This window comes from Ochotona curzoniae, unplaced genomic scaffold (genome assembly GCF_017591425.1).
Source record: "Ochotona curzoniae isolate NIBS_2020 unplaced genomic scaffold, NIBS_Ocur_1.0 scaffold_4937, whole genome shotgun sequence".
In the NCBI taxonomy this organism is placed as follows: Eukaryota; Metazoa; Chordata; class Mammalia; order Lagomorpha; family Ochotonidae; genus Ochotona; species Ochotona curzoniae.
The window spans coordinates 3,455,727-3,479,789 of NW_024467126.1; the positions used below are offsets into that span (position 1 = coordinate 3,455,727).

A 24,063-nucleotide genomic window follows, 5' to 3' on the forward strand; every position below is an offset into this window, starting at 1 on the left:
CTGCCCTTGGCAATAGAGAGAGAGCAGTGAGGCGGGGGTGCCCTCCTGGACCCGCCTTTTCTCTTAGGCAAAAGGGGTGTCCTGCAATGCTCAGGCTTAGCTGACCGACTGCAGTGGGAGGAGTGATTTGTACAAGATAAGGCAGACATTCCAAGCCTGGTCGGCATTCCTGCCTTGCTTGAGGAAGGACCAACATTTTTGAGAGCCTGGTCTCCTATAACTAGGGACTTTGCTGCCCAGCACTGGAACTGAAACACAGGCAAAATGACAGCTCCCACACAGCCTGTACCCTCCTGTGCACCCTGTCCCTCTGTGTTAGACTGCCAGGTGTCCAGGAACAACTAGCTGCAGTTTGTTGATGGAGGGAAAGCAGGTGTGGGGAGGGCTAGAGGAGTCTGCCATGGTCCGGTACCAAGTGTAAAGAAAGCCCGTAAGGTGAGCGTGGGGCACGCCGCGAGAGAATCGTGGTGCCCTGTTGATATGTCTTTCTGCTCTCCTATACAAGGGGTCCATCTGTGACCCCAGAGACGAGAAAAAACCCAACAAGTTCTCAAGAGAAAAAGCAGTACACAGAACTGGACCCCAAAACGTAGAATCCTGAGGGGGAGTGTAATAAAATGATGACCGTGTAAAGACTGAGAAAAGTGGACAGTGTGTGAACAGATGAGGAAGTTTGTCAGAGTCAAGGTAGTACTGAGTACCAGACACGAAAAACAGCCACAGAATGAAAAACGCCTTCAGTCTCATTGGTGAACTTGGCCGTGGTGGAATAGAGAACCCACACAGGGAGTCTGAAGTGGAGTGGGTGCTGTGGCTCCGCAGACTGGGCCTGCACACTGTAGCCCCTGTGAGTGAGTTCATGGCCTGGGAAAAGAGCAGACTGGCCCAAGACCTTGCCATCCCATCCCCGCCCCCCAGGAGACCCGGATTTGAGCTCCTTTCTCCCAACTTTGGTCCGGCCCAGCTCTGGCCATTGTGGTCATTGGGGGGCAATGGACCAGTGAAAATGAATCTCTTTATGAAAGTATTTTTGAAAATAGGACCTTGGGTATAGGTTTGGGTGTGAGAGCTCCATACGACCCTCATAGTTTTTTTTCAGGTTTGTTTTGTCTGCGTTTTTAAGTCTTTATGCAGAAGTTCAGGTGTGAGCAGCACCAGACATGCACTTGGCCTGATGGACACTACAGGGCACCGTTTACTCTCCGCAGCCGCCAAGTTCACCTGCTTCCCATGGTCTCCTCTCACTCCTGTCACGGGTTATGGTAACTGGCTGGCTTAACCCACGGCCGTTTCTCAGCTCGCGAGCACAGGGCCCAGGTGCCGGCTGCTGGATGTCTAGTGATGACCCACGTCCTGTGTGCACGCGACTGGCTTAGCGTTTCTCCACGTGGCTCAGAAAGGAAGCCCGCTCTGCCCTGCTATAGGACCATGACCTAAGGCGCCAGGGCTGCACCCTCACATCTGGTTGGCCTTGCATCCCAGAGTATAGCTGCAGCTGCGCCGAGATTCCCAGGACCCAGTGCGGGCAGCATGCCTGGCAGCTGGGCACCAGCCTGCTTCCTGTGAGAAGTTACCATGTGACCTAGTAGTCTAAACGGCAACATAAAACCTGTGTGTGAGTGTCTGTCACCTTTAAAACACAAGTAGATTTTCATATGAAATTTAAATTATGAAATAAGGATGTATCGATATTCCTTGGCCTATAGAAGTGTAAGAAATTTTAAACATGGCTCCCTAAACAAAAGCTGTTGAGGAGGGGGGACCTTCTTACATCAAGAGCTTCATGCTTTCAGATGCATTTGATCAGAATGACTGTGGTCTTCCACCTTGTGGATGCATTTCTAAAGGAGATCGCCTGGAGCTGTCAGAGCGCGCGCACACAGGGGCGTGTGGGATTTCACAGTCATCCTGGCGACTGGGCACTTGGTCGGCGTGTCCTGGAGTGACGGCTGATACTGGCAGGCTGTGAGCTTGGACTTGGACCCCAGTGGTCTGCACTGCTGGGCAGGCGGCACCACACTTTGACAGGCCTTCACTTCCTTTTATGCTTTTATTTATATTTATACTTTCCTTTTACAATTTTGTAATAGAATCTTAAGTGATATTGCTTTGTGGTTTTATGAAATCCAATTTAATCTTAGAGTAAGAATGAAGACTAAGGGTGCGAGTTTGGTGCAACAATTAAGATATTACTTGGGACACTTGCAGATTTAGCCCTGCTCAGAAGAGCCACCCCTAGTTAATGCTGGGAGATGGCCTTCACTTCCCCTCTGGGCGCTCCCGCTGCAAACCAAGAGGATCATTCTGCCTCTAGTTTTTTTTCTGTTGGCTCTGGGTTGCAATGAGTGTAGATTGTTGCATAGATGAATAGCTTAAGTTTTTTAGTTAGGAAGCAATATTGTTTACCTAAGAAAAGCTGGAACAAGTACAGGCTGTGTGTGCGCTAAGTCAGGAGGCAGGGCTCCTGCTTGCTTTTCTAGTCTTGTTCTGAGTTGGATCCCGGGCGAGTTGGTGGGTGTCCATTGCAGTACGGGGCCTTGGGCGCTGAGATAATAAACCTGTGTGTGGCCGCGCCTGTGTGGTTGGGGAGTGGGCGAGGGAGTGCAAGGTCTCTGCTGCTCTCTCTGCCTTTCAAGTCAAAATGAACGAGTCTTTTTATAAAAGTAATTTAAAAAACAGATACTTGGGGATAGGTTTGTGTGTGAGAACTCAGTACGGCCCTTCTAATTTTCCAGTGCCTTTCCTCTGTTCCCAGATTTGAAGGCCACGTAGAGGTCTGCCCGCCAGGCATGAATCTTTCCACTTGTTCAGTCAGTAAGAGTGTGCTGGAAGCCATCAGAGGAAGACTCGCGTCTTTTCACGAACTCCTGCTTGAGCCACCCAAGGTAGGTGAGCTTTGCTAAGCATGAGTAAGCATCCTAGGGTTGGTGCAGACACTCAGCTCTCCCTTGGGAGAAGTGCAACTATCTGGGAGCAGCCTGTCCAGTGGGTTACAAGGGCCAGCACCGGAGGGGAGGAACGCAGCCTGCTTTATGACGGCCTTGGTCACTGCGGCCGCTGTGGTCCCTGTGGTCAGTGTCGGTCGCTGTGGTCCTTGTGGTCCCTGAGGTCACTGTCGGTCACTGTGGTCCTTGTGGTCACTGTGGTCCCTGCGGTCACTGTGGTCCTTGTGGTCACTGTGGTCCCTGCGGTCACTGTGGTCCTTGTGGTCCCTGAGGTCACTGTCGGTCACTGTGATCCTTGTGGTCACTGTGGTCACTGTCGGTCACTGTGGTCCCTGCGGTCGCTGTGGTCCTTGTGGTCCCTGAGGTCACTGTCGGTCACTGTGGTCCTTGTGGTCACTGTGGTCACTGTCGGTCACTGTGGTCCCTGCGGTCGCTGTGGTCCTTGTGGTCCCTGAGGTCACTGTCGGTCACTGTGGTCCTTGTGGTCACTGTGGTCCCTGCGGTCACTGTGGTCACTGTCGGTCACTGTGGTCCCTGCGGTCGCTGTGGTCCTTGTGGTCACTGTGGTCCCTGCGGTCACTGTCCGTTGTCTGCTCATGCATGAAGCTCACCTTTCTCTCGTACATTTTTTTAAATACGCACTTATCAGGCCTGGCACCTTAGCCTGATCTTTTTTTTTTTTGAGATTTATTTATTTTTATTGGAAAGGCATATATAGAGAGAGGAGGAGAGACAGAGAAGAATATCTTTTGTCCACTGGTTTACTTCCCAAGTGGCAACAATGGCTGGAGCTGTGCCAATCTGAAGCCAGGAGCCAGGAGCCCCTTCTGGCTCTTCTGTCTGGGTGCAGCATCCCAAAGCTTTGGGCCGTCCTCGACTGCCTTTCCAGGCCACAAGCAGGGAGCTAGATGGGAAGTGGGGCTGCTGGGGTTAGAACTGGCACCCATATGGGGTCCTGGGCATTCAAGGTGAGGACTTTAGCTGCTAGGCCACCACACTGGGCTCTGTCGTATCAGTTCTTAAGCATTTGTATATTCCTTGCAGTTACATTTTCACATCTTTGGAGTAAGTTGAGATAAACTTAATCCTTGAAGAGCTGGCTTTGAAGTGACAGTTGGTGTAGGCTCTCGGTCTAATGGGAAAGTGGGTTCAAGTTGAGTGCTTGGAAGCAAAGACCGTGCCTTAGATGGCCAGTTTTGGTGGCAGCTGTCTGGTGACAGCCCCTCAGTGCTGTCGCATGCCCTTAACCTGCTCGCCTTGGAGCAGGGGTCAGGTGAGGCCAAAGGTGCTGGCTGGGACGGTCAGAGTCCTCGCTTTTCTGCCTAGGGAATGTCTCTGGCTGTCCAGTTGGGAATTATTGAGGGCTTTTTATACTAACTTGCTCCTGAGTTAGGTGTTTACTATGTAGCAAAAGGAGGGACCTCGGATGATTTAGGTGTGTAATTCAGGGAGTCTGGTTCAGCATCCAGATTGTCTTGGAAAGGCTTAACGGAGACATCCATAGCTCGGCACGGAGTGTGTGGCGTGAACAGGTGTGGTCACTGCCAGCCTTGGTGGGAAGGGGAGGGTGAGGAGCAGAACGGGCGAGAATTTCCCAGGTAAAAGCTGGTAGAGAGGAAGGTGTTTGGGCGCGGCCACCCTCCTGGGAGTGAGCTGCCGACTTAAGCTTGTGCCTGGCTCTGCTGTGGCACAGAGGTGGGTCCATGATGCTTTTTCAGAAGTCTGCCATGCAGTCGGACTGTGGGGCAAGGCAGGGCACTGCACGGGGATGCCCGCCAAGGCACTGGGTGCCCTCCCTATCAGGCTTTCGGATTCTGACCTGCTGTCAGCCTTCTGGATGGGGTTTCAGACAGTAACAGCCTTTCTAGAACAGGTTCAGGTTCGTGGCATTTCTGAAGTCTGGTCTTCCAAGTTTGTATTTTTACCTCTATAGATTTGGCACACTGGGAACTGTATTCCATAACTGCTGTAACATTAGCTTTCTGGTTAGGTTTTGAAATCTTTTGTTTTTCCATGGATTTCCTACATACTTCTGCTTTTTGTTGTTGTTGTTGTTTGTTTTGTTTTAATTTATACTCCAGGGCAGTAATGTGGTTTGTTGCTACTCGGTGTTCTAGCCATCGTTTGAAGGACCAGCTGTCTGATCAGGTGTTGGATTCGGGCCACGCTCTGCAGCTCGGTACCATGCTCCAGCAGCTACGTCTTTTCTGTGTGTTTTATGGGGAAAGTTTTTCTTCCACAGAAAAGTGTGATGAAGACCACGTGGGGTGTGCTGGACCCGCCCGTGGGGAACACGCGGCTGAATGTGATCCGGCTCATCTCCAGCCTGCTGCAGACCAACACGAGCAGCATCAACGGGGACCTCGTGGAGCTCAACAGCATCGGCGTCATCCTGGTGAGCGCCCCGCATTCTCCCCTCCGCCCTGGTGCTGCTGCGCCCCAGCCTCCAGCACCCTGCTGAGCTGCTCCTCCAGCACCCTGCTGAGCTCCTCCCCAGCCTGAGCTCTGCTCCGTGGGTGTGGCCCTCCTGGCAGTCTGCACGGGGCCTGGGGCTGTGTGTCCTGTGAGCGTCAGTGTCTCTGTAGATTCGTCTGGACTTTGTCTGAAATGCTGATTGTGTTGCTGCTGTGTGCGAAGAGCTGTAATGCTGAACTCCAGATGAGAGGAAGCACAGGGTCTTCCCAGGAGAAGCCTGGTAGAGTGGCCCGGGTGGCCAGAGCGGCACAGTTGGCGTGGGTGCCAGGATGGCTGGGGTTGTGTGTGTGGTGGCTCCAGGCCATGTGCTCTTGGTCTGCAGCCTGCTTTCTCCTGGGCGGGTGGCAGTGAGGCTGCGCGTGGCTGGGAGGGAGGGAGAAGCGGAGGCGGAGCTGGCCTTCGGGTCCCTTAGTGCTGACAGGCCGGCACAGCACCGACGGCCGGATTTCAGTGTGTGATCTCGTCACATCACACATTTTGGGACATTGCGAATCATTTATTTATTTTGGAATCTTTTTACCTTTTTTTTTTTTTTCAAAGATTTATTTATTTTTATTGCAAAGTTGGGTATACAGAGAGGAGACGAGACTGAGAGGAAGATCTTCTATCCATTGATTCACTCCCAGGTGACCACAATGGCCAGAGCTGCGCCAATTTGAAAGCAGGAGCCAGGAATTTCTTCCTGGTCTCCCATGAGAGTGCAGAGTTCCAAGGCTTTGGGACGTCCTCTCCTGCTTTCCCATTCCACAAGCAGGGAGCTGGATGGGAAGCGGGGCCACCGGGATTAGAAACGGCGCTCATATGGGATCCCAGCGTGTGCAAGGTGAGAACTTTAGCCGCTGAGCTACTGCTCTGGGCCTTGAAACTTTTGTTTTAAATCTGTCTTGCAGGGCACAGCGTGATAGCGGCTAAAGTCCTCACCTTGCATGTGCTGGGATCCCATGTGGTCACCGGTTCTAATCCCGGTGGTCTTGCTTCCCATCCAGCTCCTTGCTTGTGGCCCAAAGCCTTGGGACCCTGTACCCACATGGGAGACCTGGAAGAGCTCCTGGCTCCTGGCTTCACATTGGCTCAGCTCTGGCCATTGCGGTCACTTGGGGAGTAAATCATTGGATGGAAGATCTTTCTCTCTGTCTCCGCCTCTCTGCATATCTGACTTTGTAATAAAAATAAATAAATCTTTAAGAAAAAATAAATCTGGGCCCGGCGCAGTGGCGCAATGGTTAAGGTCCTTGCCTTGCATGCCCGGGATCCCATATGGGCGCCAGTTCTAATCCCGGCAGTCCCGCTTCCCATCCAGCTCCCTGCCTGTGGCCCGGGAAAGCAGTGGAGGACGGCCCAAAGCCTTGGGACCCTGCACCCGCGTGGGAGACCCGGAAGAGGCTCCTGGCTTCGGACCAGCATAGCATCGGCCGTTGCGCTCACTTAGGGAGTGAATCATCGTATGGAAGATCTTCCTCTCTGTCTCTCCTCTCTATATATCCGCCTTTCCAATAAAAATTAAAAATGAATCTTAAAAAAAAAAAGAAAGAAAAAATAAATCTGCCTTGCATCTGAAGGCATGCAGGGAGATGCAGACGCATGACTGTCTCATGTTTGTTTGCAGGTGTCCACGTCAGGTGGGACTGACCACGCCACAGCCCCAGACAGGGAACTTCTTCTCAGTTCCCCAAGGATTTGGGGTGTATTCACAGGAGATTGAATTGGAAGTGGAGCAGCTGGGACGCTAATTGGCATCCATACGGGATGCCCCTGCTGCAGGTGGAGACTTAGTCTAGCAGGCCGTGGCACTATCTTAAGCAGTGTGCAAACACTGAGGGATTAGGTTAGGAGTGTGGGAGAGGGCTGCACTTACATAGCTCTCCTGGGAGCTGTGAGGGGGCAGCCTTCCCAGATCAAGGCCACAGGCAGTGCCTCCCCATGGCAGCGAGGGAGAGGCCGGGGAGACAGTATGTGCTCCCACTTGGCATTGCCAGTGCAGAGTGAGGACATGGGCCCATTGGAAATGAGGAAAGCCACTTCTGTGGTGGGCGCCTCGTTTTCGCCTTGCCCTCTGGCTGGCTGGTGAAACTGGTGTCCCTGCTTCCAAAGTTGCCCCTGAAGGTGCTGGCCACTGATCCTGTAACCTCAGTTCATTGTTAATCTCTAATGTGTTCGCACGGTAATGACTTGGTGAGACGCGAGGGCAGGTGCCTGGGGTCGTCCGCTCTTGCACACTGCCGGTGGCTCTGCTGCTTTGTGCTCTCCTGGGAAGCTCCGCCTTTTCTGCTGGTGGCACAGTGCCGTGGGTGCAGGAGGCACCCGTGCTCACACAGCTCTCGCTGCCTCACTGTTTATTTCTCAATGCTTTGACTTGTCCATTTGTTATTGTAGATTATTGCAACTCGGCATCACATAATTGTTCCCGATAATCCCTTTATGGTCCTTTTTAAAACCTTTCTTTATTGAGAGGGAGGGAAAGGAGGGGGCGCAGAGGGGGAAGGAGGATGTACCTGTCTGCTGCTTCCCTTCCCAGAGGCCTACAACATCATGTTTTCCCTCTGAATTACATATTTTTTAATTATTCTGAAATTATGTAAAGAATTATTGTGCATTCTAACAATTGCGTGGGAATAAAAATTTAAATCACAGACATAGGTAGTATGTTAAAATTTTTTGCTTTATTTACTTATTTTTTAAGGATTTATTTATTTTTATTACAAAGTCAGATATACAGAGAGGAAGAAAGATCTTCCATCCGATGGTTCACTCCCCGAGTGAGCACAACGACTGGTGCTGTGCCGATCCAAAGCCAGGAGCCAGGAGCTTCCTCCAGGTCTCCCGCGTGGGTACAGGGTCCCAAGGCTTTTGACTGTCCTCGACTGCTTTCCCAGGCCACAAGCAGGGAGCTGGATGGGAAGCGGGGCTGCCGGGATTAGAGCTGACGCCCATATGGGATCCCAGTGTGTGCAAGGCAAGGACTTTAGCTGCTAGGCCACGCTGCCAGGCCCTGCTTTATTTATTTTAATTGGAAAAACAGACTTACAGAAAGAAAGGGAGATAGAAAGATCTTCCATCCAGTGGTTCATTCTCCATGTGGCCACGAAGGCTGGAGCTGAGCTGATCCGGAGCCAGGAGCCTCTTCTGCGTCTCCCATGTGGGTGCAGGGTCCCTAGGCTTTAGGCCGTCTCCCACTCTTTCCCAGGCCACAAGCAGGGAAAGTGGAGCAGCCAGGATACAAACCGGTGCCCGTATGGGATCCTGATTCGTTCAAGGCAAGTATTTTAGCCATTATGCTATCGTGCCAGGCCCAGGAAATCTTTTAAATATACAGCAGATTTTGGGCTTTCATTGAAAATACTGGTATCATAACTAGAATTTATTTCATTATTTTTGAAAAATTTGGACTTGCCCTTGGTGATCCAATTGTTTGGCTTTGATTTGATTTTTACTTTAGTGTTTATTAGAAAGATGAGGGGCTGTAGGCCCTCGTGGGCCTCTAGTTAGGCTGGAGAGTGTCCGGGTTGGGGCCTGAGGGTGGGAGGAGATCCGCAGTCTTCCTTCCTTTGTCTTGTCTGCCGGTTGGGGGCGGGAGACACCTCTTTTGAGTAGTAATAGAATTTATTTCCTCAATTTATTGAAAAGTCAGAGTTGCACAGAGAGAAAGAGACAAAAAAGTCTTCCGGCCCTTGGTTCACTCCCCCAGTAGCTGTGAAGGCTGGAATTGGAGCTGTCCGAAGCCAGGAGCTTCTTCCCGGTGTCTGACGGGGTGCGGGGGCTCGGCACTTGGAGCAGGTGCATTCGCAGGGAGCTGGATGGGAAGTGGAGCATGAAGGACTTGACCTGGGACCCCTGTGGGATGCCAGCTTTGCAGCCTGAGGCTTAGGGTGCTGCACCACTGGGCTGTCACTAGCTCTTCCTCCCTCACTGGTGGTGCCAGGTGTTCCCACAGGCTGTTCACTTGGATTCAAGTGCAATTCTTAACAGATTTCCTTGAAAATTATTAAACACTTAGTGAAGTTATTATTCTCTTTTCCTTTATATGTCAACTGTTGGTTTCTCCTAGTTTCATGCAGGTTTTGACAGAGTGAATTGAACAGGGACCATGTCATGTCGGGTATGAAGTGGAGTGTCAGATCCCCTCTGACATACCTGTGTTCCTGTTCTGAGAGCACGCTTCCTGCATACACCACACATTGGAGTAGTGGCTTCAGCACTCCTGCGTCTCAGCAAAACTTTGTACTCTTTTCTAGGACATGTTCTTCAAATACACATGGAATAACTTCCTGCACACGCAAGTGGAAATTTGTATTGCACTGATTCTTGCGAGCCCTTTTGAAAATGCAGACAGTGGCACAATGGCTGCTCAGGACACTGCTGGCGACAACTTGTTGTTGAAGCACGTAAGCTTTTCCAGTCCGGTTCTCGGTGCCTGGCTCTCCTGGGTGCAGCACTTCCCCACTCAGGGTGAATTCTGGACAGATGCCAGTTAAATGACACACCCTTTACAGCAAAAGTTCAAGGGGCTGCGTGTTTGTAAAGTGCACAGGTTTGGACAGAGGTAAATCTTTCGGGGAGTAGAAGAAGCGTTGAAGGTTAAATCCACAGAGTGATTGTGGCAGCTGCCTGGCATCGCAGTGGTTGGCATGTGAGCATCTGGAGAGGCGAGTTGTGTGCAGGGAGCCTCTCCTAGAGGTCGCCGGCACAGTGCCCTGGGGCTTGTCCCTGGCGGGAGGAGGTGCACAGAGCCGGTCAGGGAGCTGGGGAGAAGGAGTGATGTCAAGGGTTGCTTTGGATTCTGAGCTACATTTTTGCGATGGTGAAATGCTCTTTATTCTGTTTTGGTTTTGGTCAGAGCGAGTTCTCGCAGCTGAGACGCCCTGCTGGGTTGGCCGCACCTTGCAGAGCCAGCACCGTCCTTGGAGACAGGTGCACTGCGGGCCTCCACCTGCTGCCGACACGCCCCTTGTTTCCTTTCACAGTTGCACATTTTGACATTTGCATAAATCTAAATGGTTATGTTCTTTTTCATTCAGCTTTTTCAAAAATGTCAATTAATAGAACGAATACTTGAAGCCTGGGAAATGAATGAGAAGAAACAGTAAGTAAATTGTTTTTATGAAAGGAATTCAGTTTCTTAGATTATAAATTGTCTCCTCCTGCCCGTCTCAGGAAAATGAAAATGTTTTCGTTGAAGCAGATGCTTTCTGCTCGTTTGTTGTTAGCTCTTGGCATCTCCCTGTGGCAGTCATGGGTCCGAGAGGACCCTGCCCTGCTGTGCCGCCTCTGATGCTTCCTGGCTGTGGGCTTGGGGCATCTTTGCAAGAGGGTCCCGGAGGCAAACCAAGGTGCCCGTGCAGTCCACCTCCTGTGATGTCTGCCGCATCGCTGACCCAGCGTGGGAAGAATAGTCGCTTCATATGTGGAACTCAATGGGGCATGGATGAATTTTTTTTCCTTTTAGAAAATCTGCAGTAGCCGCCTGGGAAGGGTGTGTGAGGTGCCTGAGTGCTGCTGAAAGCTGCACTGTGTGGCCTGATTTGGCAGTGCTGATGTACGCCACGGCATCCCTGTGATGACTCGCATGCCACCCTATGGGCTCTCGGCCGCGGCGCAGGGCGTCCCTCCTATGGCAGGTTGACAGCAGGAGCGGTCGGGTCATCTGTGTGGGAGCTGCAGGCCTAGCTGATCCTAGCAATGGCCTGGATGGTGGGCACGCCCCCTGCCCTCAAGCCACTTGGCCTCAGTGCCCTCAGAGTCACTGCTTCCCCCGGAAGTCTCCTTGTTCCATGTCTTCCTACAGATTAGCCTTGGGCTCCCAGGAGCCCATGGGACCCATGGCAGCTGTCCGCTTTGCTTGGGGAGGTTGAACCTTTTTGGCTTAATACACACTGCTGTGGTTTTGATGGGACTCCATGGGGGGACACTGGCATCGAGTCTGTGGGTTGCAAGGAAGTTGATTTTGGTAGACTTCAGCTGCTTCCTTCCAAACAGCACATGTGGGGTGCTGCGGGGTGCAGCCGGCCTCTCTGGTTGTGTGTCTGACATTGTCTGAGTCCCTTGGTGTAGTCTCCCGCCTCATCCTGTTCACCTCCTCCTGTGGCTAGCAGTGGCCCATGTGTCGTCTCTTCTCGCACTGAGCTTCAAGTATGGAAAGGAGCGGGCCCGCATTGAGAGGACCTCAATGAGAGAGAGGACCCCAGTGAGAGAGAGGACCCCCAGAGAGAGAGGACCCCAGTGAGAGAGAGGACCCCAGTGAGAGAGAGGACCCCAGTGAGAGAGAGGACCCCCAGTGAGAGAGAGGACCCCAGTGAGAGAGAGGACCCCCAGTGAGAGAGAGGACCCCCAGTGAGAGAGAGGACCCCCAGTGAGCTCTTCTTCCTGCACCAGAGACCTGGAGGCAGTGCAGGAGCCCGGCAGCTGAGCTCCGCGGGCCTGTTCTGTGCAGTGGCTGCCGGTGCTGTCCTGGATCCTGGCAGTGAGTCAGGCTCTCCTAGGGAGCTGGGGGGGGAGCCGGGAGCCACGGGGTCACCACCTCTCTGAGGTGATCTGACACACACCATGTTCCAAGCAAGTGCTTAAGCATTGTGAGGTTTTTTCCTCTCCTTTCAAGCAAAAATCTTCTCCATTTGTTCCCTGCTGTCAGTATTTCTTGGTATTTGAAGTCTTAACCCTCTGCAAATGGACACAGCCCATGCCTGGATTTGAAGGATGTGTCTGTGCGAAGATGGGTTGTGACTGAGAAGTGGAGACTCGCGTGGGGAAGAGAAGGGAGGGCTGGGCTGTTGTTTGACCTGTTTCACAGTGAGTGTTGGACAAGTGCAAGTTCACTGTCTCTCATTTTGACCTACTCCTTCAAATCACCCTGTGTCTTAACTTGAGAATGGCCATTGATAGGTAATTATTTCTTTTAGTTGATAGGACATCCTGTAGGGCAATGAGCCAGTGGAATGGGAGATAGGTCTTGCGTCTGTTGGCTCACTCCCTGAGTACAGGGAGTCAGGATGCCAACCTGGGATTCCTGCGTGGATGGCAGGGAGCTGGCATTAAACCTAGGCACTCGGCCGTGGGAATCAGGTGCCTCACCCGCAGTCAGTGGATTCTCACCTGTGTTCCCTCCAGTCTGATGAAAGCCTGGAAAGCAATTTTACCAAAGAAAGATACAAAGGAAAGCTGCGTTAAAGTGGGCTGTCCATGATGAGCGCTGGCTTTGTGTGCTGTTCGCAACAGTGCTGCTTGGCATATGCAGCACCCCTGTTTTGCTGGGTTAGGCTGGCACGCAGGCCCTACCGGGCTGCCCGCTGGGCTAGGCACACTCCCTTCTGTTGTCTGCACAGCCATCTTCAGCGCTTGAAAGGCCCCGTGTGTCCCAGGTGTTCTGTGGCTGCCTGCTCTCAGGAATCTCAGCCTTCTTTTTGCCTTCCCTGCCAGGGCAGAGGGCGGAAGACGACATGGTTACATGGGCCACCTCACGAGGATCGCCAACTGTGTTGTGCACAGCACGGATAAGGGTCCCAACAGCGCGCTGGTGCAGCGGCTCATCCAGGGTGAGTAAGTCAGACGCGGTGTCCATGTTCTGGGGTCAGAGAAAGGATTTGAGAATAAAATGGAATTACAGCGGTTCCAGTGGATTCTTGGGAACTTTCTTCATAGACTTTGCAGCTTATGGAGCGATTTAAATGAGGTTGGGACGGTGTGGTTCTTGACCAAGTCTCTGTTTGCGCCCGCCTGAGCCTCGGCCTGTGAGCCTGCCCTGTGGGGAGTGGCTGGCAGTCACCCACAGGCAGCGCTGAGCTGGGGTGCCTTTTGTTTCCGTTTCCTTCCCAGTTTCTCTGTACAGCCTGGGCACTGAATTTCTCTGTCTGGGGGATCGAGGCCTTTGTCAGCCTTTTCTCTGTCTTCTTGTCACTGCCACTAGGGGGTTGAGCTGTTGCTGCTCTGGCCTTAGGGCCCAGTCGGCCCAAGGGTGCTTGGGAGAGACTGCGTGGGTGTGGGGCAGCAGAGAGGCGTCCATCTCAGCCAGCCCTGGGCTCCATGCGCTCAGGCTTCTGCCCCAGTAGGGCGGCCAGGCCCTAGGCTTAGCTGCGCAGAGTGAACTGGCTCCTGCCCATTCCCAGCGTGTCCTCTCTTAGTCTGGAGCTGTCCAGAGGATTGGGTGGTGACAGAAGGCTTAGGGCTTGCCTGCCTGCTTGTCACAGTTGGTCTCTGTCCTTGCAGGCGGAAGGGACCATGTGATGCAGTCACATTTTTCACATCAGTCTGTTTTGTGGAAGTCACTTGCCAGGTGGTACTGTGTGTGCTACATATGAGTGTGTGTAGTCAGATTGCCAGATGACAGCTCTAGTCTTATAGGGCCTCAAAATCACCACCATGGTTTGATTTTATCAGAAAGTAGCTGCATTTCTTGCTCTATAGGAGGTAGACTTCCACTTACCCACATCCATCTGTGTGTTGGTCCATGGTGCAAGCATTTAGATGTCATTTTAAAGCAATTAACAAAACAAACAGGATGCTCTACTTCCATCCTCATCCCCACACTCCTTGAAGACCTCTGCGCTTCTCAGAAGAGGTGGTTGGAAACATTTTCCAACTGCAAGTTCTACCAAAGCACTTGTATAAGCTTGGTCGGGCCCTTGGCTAGATGGAGCCTGGCCTGTTGGGGGAGCCAGGATGGGGAGAAGTGGGGGTCCTAGGTCCTGGAAGTCTGTGGGGCTTGGTTGGGGAGGATTTCTAACTGCCTTCCTCTAAGCACGGGGCTGGCTGCTCGAGCTCCTCAGCTGCTAGGGAGTGCTCGCCACTGACGACCAGGTGGGTAGGCCCCTCTTGCTCCCGCTTCCTTCAATGATTTTGTCTGTGTGAGGTCACTGTGGTGATAACGCTTTTTCCTTTTCTCACTGAAGATCTTCCTGATGAAGTCAGAGAGCGATGGGAGACCTTCTGCACGAGCTCCTTAGGAGAGACTAACAAGCGGAACACGGTAGATCTAGTAGGTTCTACAAGGTTACGTTCATGTTGTCTCAGTGCCCTTAGCCTGTGCCTGCGTACTCGACATGGTGTGAAGGGTCCGGTCTGCCCAGTGACACTGCAGCCAAGGTTACGTTCATGGCTGTCTCCCAGGGAGAGAGGTTGAGACTCGCAAGTGCTCGCTCCTTCTCTGGTCGTCTCTTGACACCTGCCTCGGGTGACGGAGCGCGCTGTCATGCTGCCAGTTTCTGCTCACCGCCATCCCTGGCGCTTGGTCCCATTGTCTTCCACGCCTGCCGAGCAGTCCGCAGCCTGCCCTTGTGTGCTGGGGCCTAGCGCTCTGCCTGTTCCTCTAGATGCTTTCCGTCCTTGCTGACCGGGTAGCCCCTGACCCTAGAGAGCCCCCCGGGATTTGTAGGGGACTTGGAGAGCCCAACATTGGAGGCTGGAACAAAACTGATACTTTTTGCCAGGGAATAATGGCATTGGTAATTTTTTTAAAAGTATATATATATATATATGTATAAATATATTGGACTTTGGAATGTATTTTCTTAACACATTGAGTTTAAAGGTAAGTGTCCCTTTCTTTTGCTTGTGGAGATGGGGAGCGTTTCCCTCTGCACCCAGCAGGTTCTCGAGCTGCTGCCCTGACTGAGCAGCGCTGGTGCTCCGCAGCTGTGGTCCGAGTTCCAGTACACCCCACACTTCAGATGGCACAGAACCAAAGGGCAGGCGCTGGCGGCTCCCACGCCTGCGGGCTAGCTGCCCTGCCTCCGGCCCTGCCTCCTGCCGGACAGCCTAACTGGAGCGGATGAGGCTGCCTTTTCCTATACTCACGACAGAGTTTGGGCTGATGGCTTTTTAAGGTGATAAAACAATAAACTCAGGAAACATACACAGTCGGAGGGACTAGCAAGTTGAGATAATTACAGCAAGTGAAGTCTGTGGTTCACTGTTGGCCTTTGGGCCGTGGTGTGCGTGTAGAGAAGCTTGGTCACCGGGATCACCAGCGCAGGGCTTGTCTTGGTGTTACCCAGTTGGGGCTGGCTTGGGTTTCTCGGCATGCTGGCTAGCCTCGCTTGAGCTGTGTCCGTGCGGGACACTGGCGGTGTTTGGCAGCGTGCAGCTGCACCCCGTACCTGCCAGGTCAGACCACCGTTCACAAGTTCCCTGCGGACTCTGTGCTGAGAATGCCCTCCAGGGAGCTTTTCTGTGTGATTTGTGTTTTAATAAGGGAATCTTTTGAGAGGATTAGTTCTGATTTTCAAAGGTAAAGCCAGAAATGTGCAGGTGAACTTACCAGCTTTTTGAGCAGAGCCCCGCCCCCTCTGGGTGCCAGCACACTCCCCTGTGAGCAAGCTGCAGCACAGTGCGCCACCCCGCGTGCTGCTGGACACTTGGCCATGGCTTGGGGAGGGGTGCGCACCCCACTGCAGCTACATCACACCTGCGTGGAGAACTCCTGAGCCCTGGCTACCACTCCAAGTGAGGCTGTCCCTCCAGGACTACAGGGCTGTCCAGCACACAGAAGTAGGGGACAGCTAGGGGCCGCTTTACAGAGTCCTCTTGCATGGCGACCCTCCTACGAGCCGCCCTCTTCCACAGTCCCTGAGATGTTTGGGTTAATCTCTACGCCCTTCTGTGTGGCCTCGGAGTTTGTTCAGAACCAGCTCCCCTTGGCCTCACGGCCTTACTTCAGGAGCTTTGTTCTGTGGCTGCCTGTGCATCCCTTCTCAGCCACTGTGGGCGTCTCTGCTGCCTCCGCAGACGCTTTGCTGTCAGCCACATCCGGGGCTCCTGCACTATCAGGAGTATCCATTTAAAAGAGCTTGGTCAGTGCAGGGAGCCTTACTTGCAGAAGTGGAACCCAGAGTTCCAGCGCGCGACTTGCCGTGCACAGTCCAAGTGAAAACTCGCTTCTAGGAATGCTGGTCCAGTGCAGGCTCCTGTCCCCAGCCAGCCTAGGGTAGAGAGGCGTGGTCCGTGAGGTGGCTGTGCTGCTCAGTGGGCCCTCACAGCTCCCAGGACTCACTCTGGCTTCTGCAGGAGCCTAGAGTCAGACACCTTGGGCTTGATTCAGTGTCCCACTGTGTTGCCTGGGCTGGGTCTCCTGGCTCGGCACTGAATCACATGTGTGTGCCCTGCATCTGGCACACTGTGTCAGCCCCACACGCCTGTTGCTTCTCCTGGGACGTCTTCATTAAGCTGCCTCTGAGGCATTTAAAGTATTTTCTTTTGTTTGTTTCTGTCATTCCAAAATTTGTACACTGGCTTTATATGTTGCCTGCTTTTATGTTGAGAGTCTATTATAGATAAAATTTGGTTTTTATTAACTATGAAGTCCTTTGTGTTGACCACGCCCTCTGTGTGCCGATTCCAACAAGGATTCAGGCAGGGTGCCTCTGGCTGAGTACTGGGAAGGCCTTTGCGCTAACTGCACGTAGGAGTTGGTGTCATCCGTGGCCTGCCTCCCCACTGAGGAAGGCTTCTCCTCCAAAGCCCAGAGGTGGTTGGGGAGGTTGTGTGGAGCGACACCAGTGTGCAGGTGCCACGAACCTGGAGAGTCAGCAGGTTGCCATGGGCTGAGACGGGGTGATTGTCACCCCCGGTCCTGCAGATGCTGGGACAGCCCTGGCAGCACACTGTGAACTGCAGCTTGCTGTGTACTAGTTACTTCACAGTTTTCCTGACTGCTCATCGCCACAGTAAGGGTAATATGTTTGCTTACTCCTCTAACAACACCTAAGAAAGCCGACATCTTATTAAGGAATATGGAAAGTATTATCTCAGAACTTTTTTTGCTATTGCAAGTGTACTTAACATATGTCTAGCTTGGCAAGAGTACAGTTAAGGAAGCATTGGTTAACTTGTTGCCATCTTTGTTTTCATTTAGTGGCTTGTTTAGTATACACTGCTTCTCTAAGTGTCTGGCTGGCTGCCGAGTGCCAGATGCTGAGGCTGCAGTAGAAGCAAGACTTCTTAAAGTCTCTTCTTCATCAGAGATCTGTAAGCAGACAAATTTTTAAAAAGCAAAATGCACACCCATGTGTCTGAGAAGATGTGTTGTGGTTGGCAGGTGGTTAGGGAGTGTTTTGGACCAAGGAAACCCCCTTGAGAAGCCAATGCTTGTGGGGGCTTGGTGGGGAGGCTGATAGGTGCTCCCGTGCCCCGCGCATGTGTGAACTGGGAGTGTCTCTAGGGAAGTAATGAGAAAATGGTCCACAGGGCACACCGGGCTTTGTTCTTTCTTTTAAGCAAGCTGAGAAACCAAAGATTGATAGATTTTATTCGAAAGACAAAGTTGCACAGAATTCTTCCATCTGCTCATTGATTTCCCCAAATATCTACAATGTCCAGAGCGGAAACAGTTTGAAACCTTGAAACCGGGAGCTTCTTCCGCTTCTCCCATTAGGTTCAAGGGCCTAAGCAACTGGACCTCTTTCCACTGCTTTCCCAGGGGCACCATCAGGGAGATGGATTGAAAGTGCAGCAGCCAGAACTGGTGCTCATGTGGGATGCTGGCACTGCAGGTGGCTGCTGTCCACTTCTGCCACAGCGCTGGTAAACGCTTTGGTAAAGGGCTTTGGTAAACGCCCTTAGACGGTCACTGCAGTGAGGTGGCTCACATGGCTGGTTGCATCTGAGCAGGTGCTGGCTACGCAGAGAAAGCACAGTGCTCGGAGTTGTGTACGCAGCACCTGCTGCAGTAGAGGCCCCGGGCCCAGGGCAGGCCTCAGCATTGGGTTCCTGACCTCAGCCTGGGGGTATGCCGCAGAAGCATGCCTTCCGTTAGCGGAAGTGAAGGTGTCTGCACTGTGTTCCTGACAGTAACTCCTGGTCCTGCGAGGAGGGATCAGTGTCTGGCACGCAGCAGCTAGGTTCACGGGCGTTAGTTTCCTTCTCACACTTCATTAATGAACTGGCAGAATCTTTTGTAGGAAGGAGTGAGAGCATACGTTGTGTTCCGCTTGGACTTGCGTGCTTCCCCAGCTTGGCTTTGGGCTGGCTGCTGTTTTTCTGCCCAGCCACAGGACCACAGTGCCCACGTGCTGGCTGGCCAGCCACAGGGACCAGTTCTTGGTCTGCTGGCGTGTAGCTCTACTGTAAGATGCCAGCCACCATGAACGCACATCGCTGCACATTGCTCTGCGCTCGGGGCTCTCCTGCAGTGTGGCCGCAGAGCTGCTCTTCACGCAGTTACGGGCCCGTCGCTGTCCCTGGCTGCAGAGTCTTTGGTTTCACCAGGCCAGATTCACAAGCAGAGTTCAGGTGCCTTGTCTGAAAGCACTAGGGCTGTTAGAGCCCCATCGTGCTTGGGTTAGTGTCTTTACTGAAACTGGCCAGAGAGAAAAAAAATGAGTCTTCGTGGACAGTGATGAGTTAGGCATTCCAAAGTCCATCCCCCAAGAGACAGCTCAGCATTGCACTTTGAGCTGCTCGAACCAGCACCAGGCAGTTTTCACAAAGCAGCCCAGGCCCATGCTGCCACCCCCGGCCATGTGCGTGGCCTCAAGAGCTGGCAGGTAGCACCTGCTCCTGTCACGTCTTCCCCTAAGGACGGGCAGTGTTCTCTGTCCCAAACGCTGCTGCAGACCAACAGGCCGGATAAGAGTGCACAGCCCTCACAGGTGCGGCTCTCGTGCCTGGCCTGGCCAGCTGTTCCTGCCTATGTTTCCTATATCAGAGTTTCTGTTGTTAGTGTTGTGTTTAATCATTTGTTTATCTTGATTATTAATTGTTAATCTATTCTCCCCTAATAATTGTGACATTTATGAATTAATAAACATCACTTAACCATGAATTGGTGAGCAGTTCATGTTTGTGTTTTTGCTTAACTACCAAAAGTCGGTTGTAAGTTCTGAGCAGGCGGATCGGGGTCAGGAAGTGTTGGCTCACCCTGTGTTTAGTGTTCAGGGTCAGGAAATGTTAAAGTGACTGTGTATCTGGAACCCTGACATGCAGTGGCTGCTGGTGGCCCCTGGGTTACAGCTCAGCCCCCAGGTCTGGCATGTGCGGACATTTGCGCCGTTACTTCTGCCTGCCCCCTTTAAACGTGTCCTGGAGTTCCTCACTTGGAACCGGGTAGATGGAGCAGTCTGTCGTGGTGCTGCTAGGCTGCGGCGGTGCAGGGACTGGCCCCGGGCGCAGCGGGCGGGTGCTGCCCAGGACGTGAGCCTGGCGTCTGGGGAGGATTCGACAATGTGACTGTATTTACTTTTGGTGGTTCTGTTTTGAATTGTTTTTCCTGTTACACGTTGAGAGAAAAGATAAATGTGAATTTTCCGTAAAAATGCTGATACATATGTCCAAAACTTCTCTTTGTTAAAGAGTTTTCTACATTTTTATACATATAGGTTACAACCTGCCATATTCATTCATCCAGTGATGATGAAATTGACTTTAAAGACACGGGTTTCTCACAGGATTCCTCTTTGCAGCAAGTGAGTCATGCCTCAAGCTTTGCTTTATCTGTTTATTTCCAATGCTTCGTGGAGTCACATCGGAGTCAGATGGTGTGCGGAGTGGGCCTTGGGATCACTCTTAGTGCAGGATAGAGGGTGGGGGCGGGCGGGGCAGGGGTCTGTGGATACTGGTGGGGAGTGGGTGGTCCCTGCAGCCATGACAAGTGCAGTGAGTCCCCTGGAGCCTCCCACCCAGCAGGCATGTCTCCCATTTAGGTGGGTTTTTGCATGAAAATCTGTGGGTAAGAATAATAGAGTAAAAGTATCCTTGAACCAAATGGCTTACACCAATAAACCAGGACAATTCTGGTTTAGTGATTTCCAAACTGGTAGTGGAAGTAATTCGTTGTTACTCCTGCCTGCAAATTCTCTCCTTATCAACAGCTTATCATCTTGGTGGTAGTCAAAGAATGCAAATGCTATGATTTATCATTCATTGCTGATTCCTAGAGAAGTGACAGTGTCTACTAGGTATCAAGGTTGTTAACTACAAATGAAAGCCCTTTTGCACGTTGCTGGCTAGTCCTGTGCAGGGGTTGGCACCACGATCTCGCACCTGGTAGAATGCGTGGAGACCCCTTCCCAGCCAGCCCTGAAGGTGTGAGAGTTTTTTTGTTTTGTTTTGTTTTCTTTCTTTCTTTTCTGTCTTTGGAGTCTTGGCCAGGCCAGGACGAAGCAAGTAGCGGCCGGCCAGCCCTGGCTTGTGACTGCATGCCTGTCACAGCAGGCTGGTCTAGCCAAGGATCGGCTTGGGTTTGACGCTGTGGCGCTGGAGCATTCGGCTTTTCCTCCTCAGCCTGAGGTTTGCCAGTGACTTGACCCTGCTGCTGCCTGATGGAAGCCAGTCCCCTACAGGCAGGGGGCTACTGAGCCACACCTCGCAGCCTTCTGCCCTGTGCCCTGGCTGGCTGGTTTTTTTTTTTTTTTTTTTTTTTTTTTCTGGAGTGAGAATCTTTTAATAACTCTATTCATTTCCAAAGAACAATAAATACAGGCATTATAAGCAGTATATATAACAGTAAGATTTTCTTTAGATACAGAAAGCAACTACTTTTACACAACTTAAAGACCAAACACTTTTTTTTCAATAGCACAAAGAAAAGCTTCACAATGGAGGAAATTCCTAGTCAAAATGAAAGTTCTTCTCAACTCTGAACAGTGAGGGCCCCGCTCCAGGTGCTTGGCCAAGATCAGGAAGGCTGGGGGTGGCACTCAGCTCCGCGCAGCCGCAGTCTGAGGTTGCTCCGATTGAAGTTGCTTGCCCAGATATTCGCAGTTGTGCACCATGAGCTTCTGCACAGCCAGCAGAGCGTTGTAGCGGACCTGCTGGTCTTCATGATGCATGTGATTCATTACCAGCTGTTTCCCACCGAGCTGTTCAATCACCCGTTTCCCCTGGGATAATGTCCAACGTCATGAGCAGCCACAGCTAACACCTGGGGATCATCGATACCTCGAGAAGTTTGGTCGAGATTTTTAAGAGTTCATAATTCTTTTCATTTAGTCTCACTGCATTCTCTCTCCAAAACTTCTCAGATTTGTGCACAGGACTCCACTCCAGTCTTCCAGATTTCAATTCTGAACTGTATTCATCAAATGAGCTTAGGTCAGCCCTGTGTGCCAGCCTCTTCTGCCCCGGAGCTCCTGGGGCTGCAGGAGTCTGCATTGCTCTGCCCCTAGAATGAAGCGTGACGGTGCTTCATGCAAACTGTCAGAGTGATTTGAAGTTAAGCTTCAGGAATGACAAAGCCCTCGGCGTCTGCTGAGTGTGCGGGTGGCCTGAGAGACTGAACCACTGGTCAGGAGGAGTCCTGTTCTGTCACCTGCTTCCAGAACCCTCAGTGTTCTGGAGAGTTCTCAATTCTTTGGATCCCTTTGGCTGTGCGCTGGATGTGCATGTAGAGGCAGGCCCTGTCACACCCTGGACACGGACACAGCTCCACCAAGTGCCCACTTAATATAGACCTCTGCCAGCAGGAAGGACTGTTTTCTGATTGAAAGCTTCCAGTGAACATTTTGAAGAAAAAACAATAGCCTGTTGAAAAAATGGAGTGTAGGTTCATTGAGGAGTTCCCTTCTAGTCTCCATAAAATTCAGAATATCACTTTGCAGCTGTCAGCTTGTTCAGGTTCTTGAAGTTGGGCCTTAGCTTGATGCTGTCCCCCCAAGTGTAGGCGTGTGGCCAGATGGTTTGACAAACATGAGCTCACCCTAGCACGGCGGGGCTGTCTGTGGTGGCCAGTGTCCGGGCCCTGCCAGCCTGCTTCTGCCCAGCAGAGACCAGGAGGAGTGAGTTCTCTGTGCAGGCTGTGACTGGGCAATCAGGCTTCCGACTGGCTGCAGAGCGCCGGCCTGATCTACCCCGCCCAGCACCCCTTCCTTTGTGGGGCCGTCCAGGTGGCTGGCATGCTGAGGTTGGCTTGTGTTAGGTGGGTGTGGGCTGCCTTCTTGCTGGGGCACACACTCCCTGACCGCTCGGGACACGGGGCTGAGCAGTGCGCTTCCTCACTGTTTGTTTATTTATTTTTATTACAAAGTCAGATACATAGAGAGGAAGGACAGTGCACTTTTTAGAGTGGCCACAGGCATGCCATGTTCTCTAGGTTGAGAGGCCTCCAATGTTGGAGGCACTTCCTGTATTCTGGTTCCAGGCATACAGGAACAATATTGACCCTGTGCCCTCTGACCTGTGGAAAGACCAGGGTTTTTTTTTTTTTTTTTTAAAGATTTGTTTTTATTGCAAAGTCATATTTAGAGAAAAGGGGAGACAGAAAGATCTTCCATCTGCTGGTTCACTCCCCAAGTAGCCACAACAGCCAGAGCTGAGCCGGTCTGAAGCCAGGAGCCAGGACTTTCCTCCGTGTCTCCCTCATGGGTGCAGGGTCCCAAGGCTTTGGGCTGTCCTCGACTGCTTTCCCAGGCCATATGCAGGAAACTGAAAGAGAAGTAGAACAGCTTGGACATGAACTGGCACCCCGTATGGGATTCCAGTGTGTGCAAGACGAGGGTTTAGCCACTAGAATACCATATGTGCCAGGCCCCTGAAAGACCAGCTTTTATATTGTCCAAGAAGCCATAAAACGGTTGGGCCTTGAGGACCGCAGTGTGTCCCTTTGATTTCCCTCTGTAGGATCACAGGGAGCTGCTTGTGTTGCTGGTTTGGGTGTCTTGCCCCTAGGTGGGTGACCAGACAGAATGAACGGCCGTGTCTCTCTGTACATGCTTATCTGTACTTATGGTCTGCTTTGAATTGTAACAACAGTGTTGGGAATTTCTTCCCTTTTATGTCTCCCCTAAAAAAATCATAATATGATTACTGGAGAGTAAAAATATTTTGAAGAGAAAGAATCAAAATAGTCAAGCACCTTTTCCTGGTGCGGCCACATTTCCGATGTGCCTGTGGATGGGCCCTGTGCGTGCCCCACTGGCACCTGCTCTGCTGCATTGCTTGTTGGCTCTTCAACGTACCCTGAGGGCCAAGCACACATTTTCCAGGGAGTGGGGTACTTCCTGTTTGGCCTGCATGGTTTTTTGTTTGTTGGTTTGTTTGTTTCTCAACATCCCAGCCACAGTGCAGCTTCCCAGAACCTGGGCCTGTACCTCTGCTCTGGGCCAGTGCCCCCACAGCACGACCGTGTTGGTGCCCTGTGCCAGGGTTGCCGTGTCAGGTGCAGCGGAGCTCGCCCCACGCCTCCCTAGGCTCCTGCAGGGGTTCTCTGGATAGGAGAGCATTAGCTCAAAGGGAGAAGGGGAGAGGCCTGTGGCAGGCCATCTTGCATGCGGCCAGTGAGCTTTGCGTTCTCTATCCAGCCATGCTGCATATAGCATTTTCCAGATTCAACAGAAGATACCTTCCAAAGCCAAATATAAGGGTTGTTTTGTCATGTTCTGTGATTTGGATTATCCATGCCATGATTCCCTGCTGCCAGCATGAGTCAGGAGAGTAGGGCCATTCCCACCACTGCCGGCCACAGAATCTGCATGCTGTGGTCAGTCATGTGCCGGGGGTAGCTGGTTTAACTCAGTGAAGCTGCCTTCTTCCCAGCAGGTGGCTTCAGGCTCAGACAGCACCTGCCACTCCCACCGTCCCCCCCAGACCTGCGTTGATCGTGGGCAGGGTGCGAGGTGGCCCATGGCTGTCTTCATGCTCCTTATTGTCAAGTGAGGTGTGAGAAAGAACTTGCAGATTTCATTTGTTTTCTCAGACCTGTTTTAGAATATGCACATTTTCATGG

At 52.0% G+C, this 24,063-nt stretch overlaps 1 protein-coding gene across 8 annotated transcripts in view; it reads left to right on the forward strand.

Moving 5' to 3' along the window:
* PPP6R3 (protein phosphatase 6 regulatory subunit 3) overlaps window positions 1–24,063 on the forward strand; it is a 97,326-nt gene that overhangs the window by 60,933 nt on the left and 12,330 nt on the right. For 5 of the 8 annotated variants that reach the window (XM_040971035.1, XM_040971032.1, XM_040971033.1 and 2 more), the window contains exons 9-15: window positions 2,756–2,885; window positions 5,188–5,340; window positions 9,653–9,802; window positions 10,436–10,500; window positions 12,831–12,946; window positions 14,300–14,385; window positions 19,721–19,807. In XM_040971035.1, coding sequence (XP_040826969.1) covers window positions 2,756–2,885; window positions 5,188–5,340; window positions 9,653–9,802; window positions 10,436–10,500; window positions 12,831–12,946; window positions 14,300–14,385; window positions 19,721–19,807 — 787 coding nt within the window. The remainder of the gene's footprint in view (window positions 1–2,755; window positions 2,886–5,187; window positions 5,341–9,652; window positions 9,803–10,435; window positions 10,501–12,830; window positions 12,947–14,299; window positions 14,386–19,720; window positions 19,808–24,063) is intronic. The other 3 variants (XM_040971037.1, XM_040971039.1, XM_040971040.1) reach the window with 1 other exon arrangement.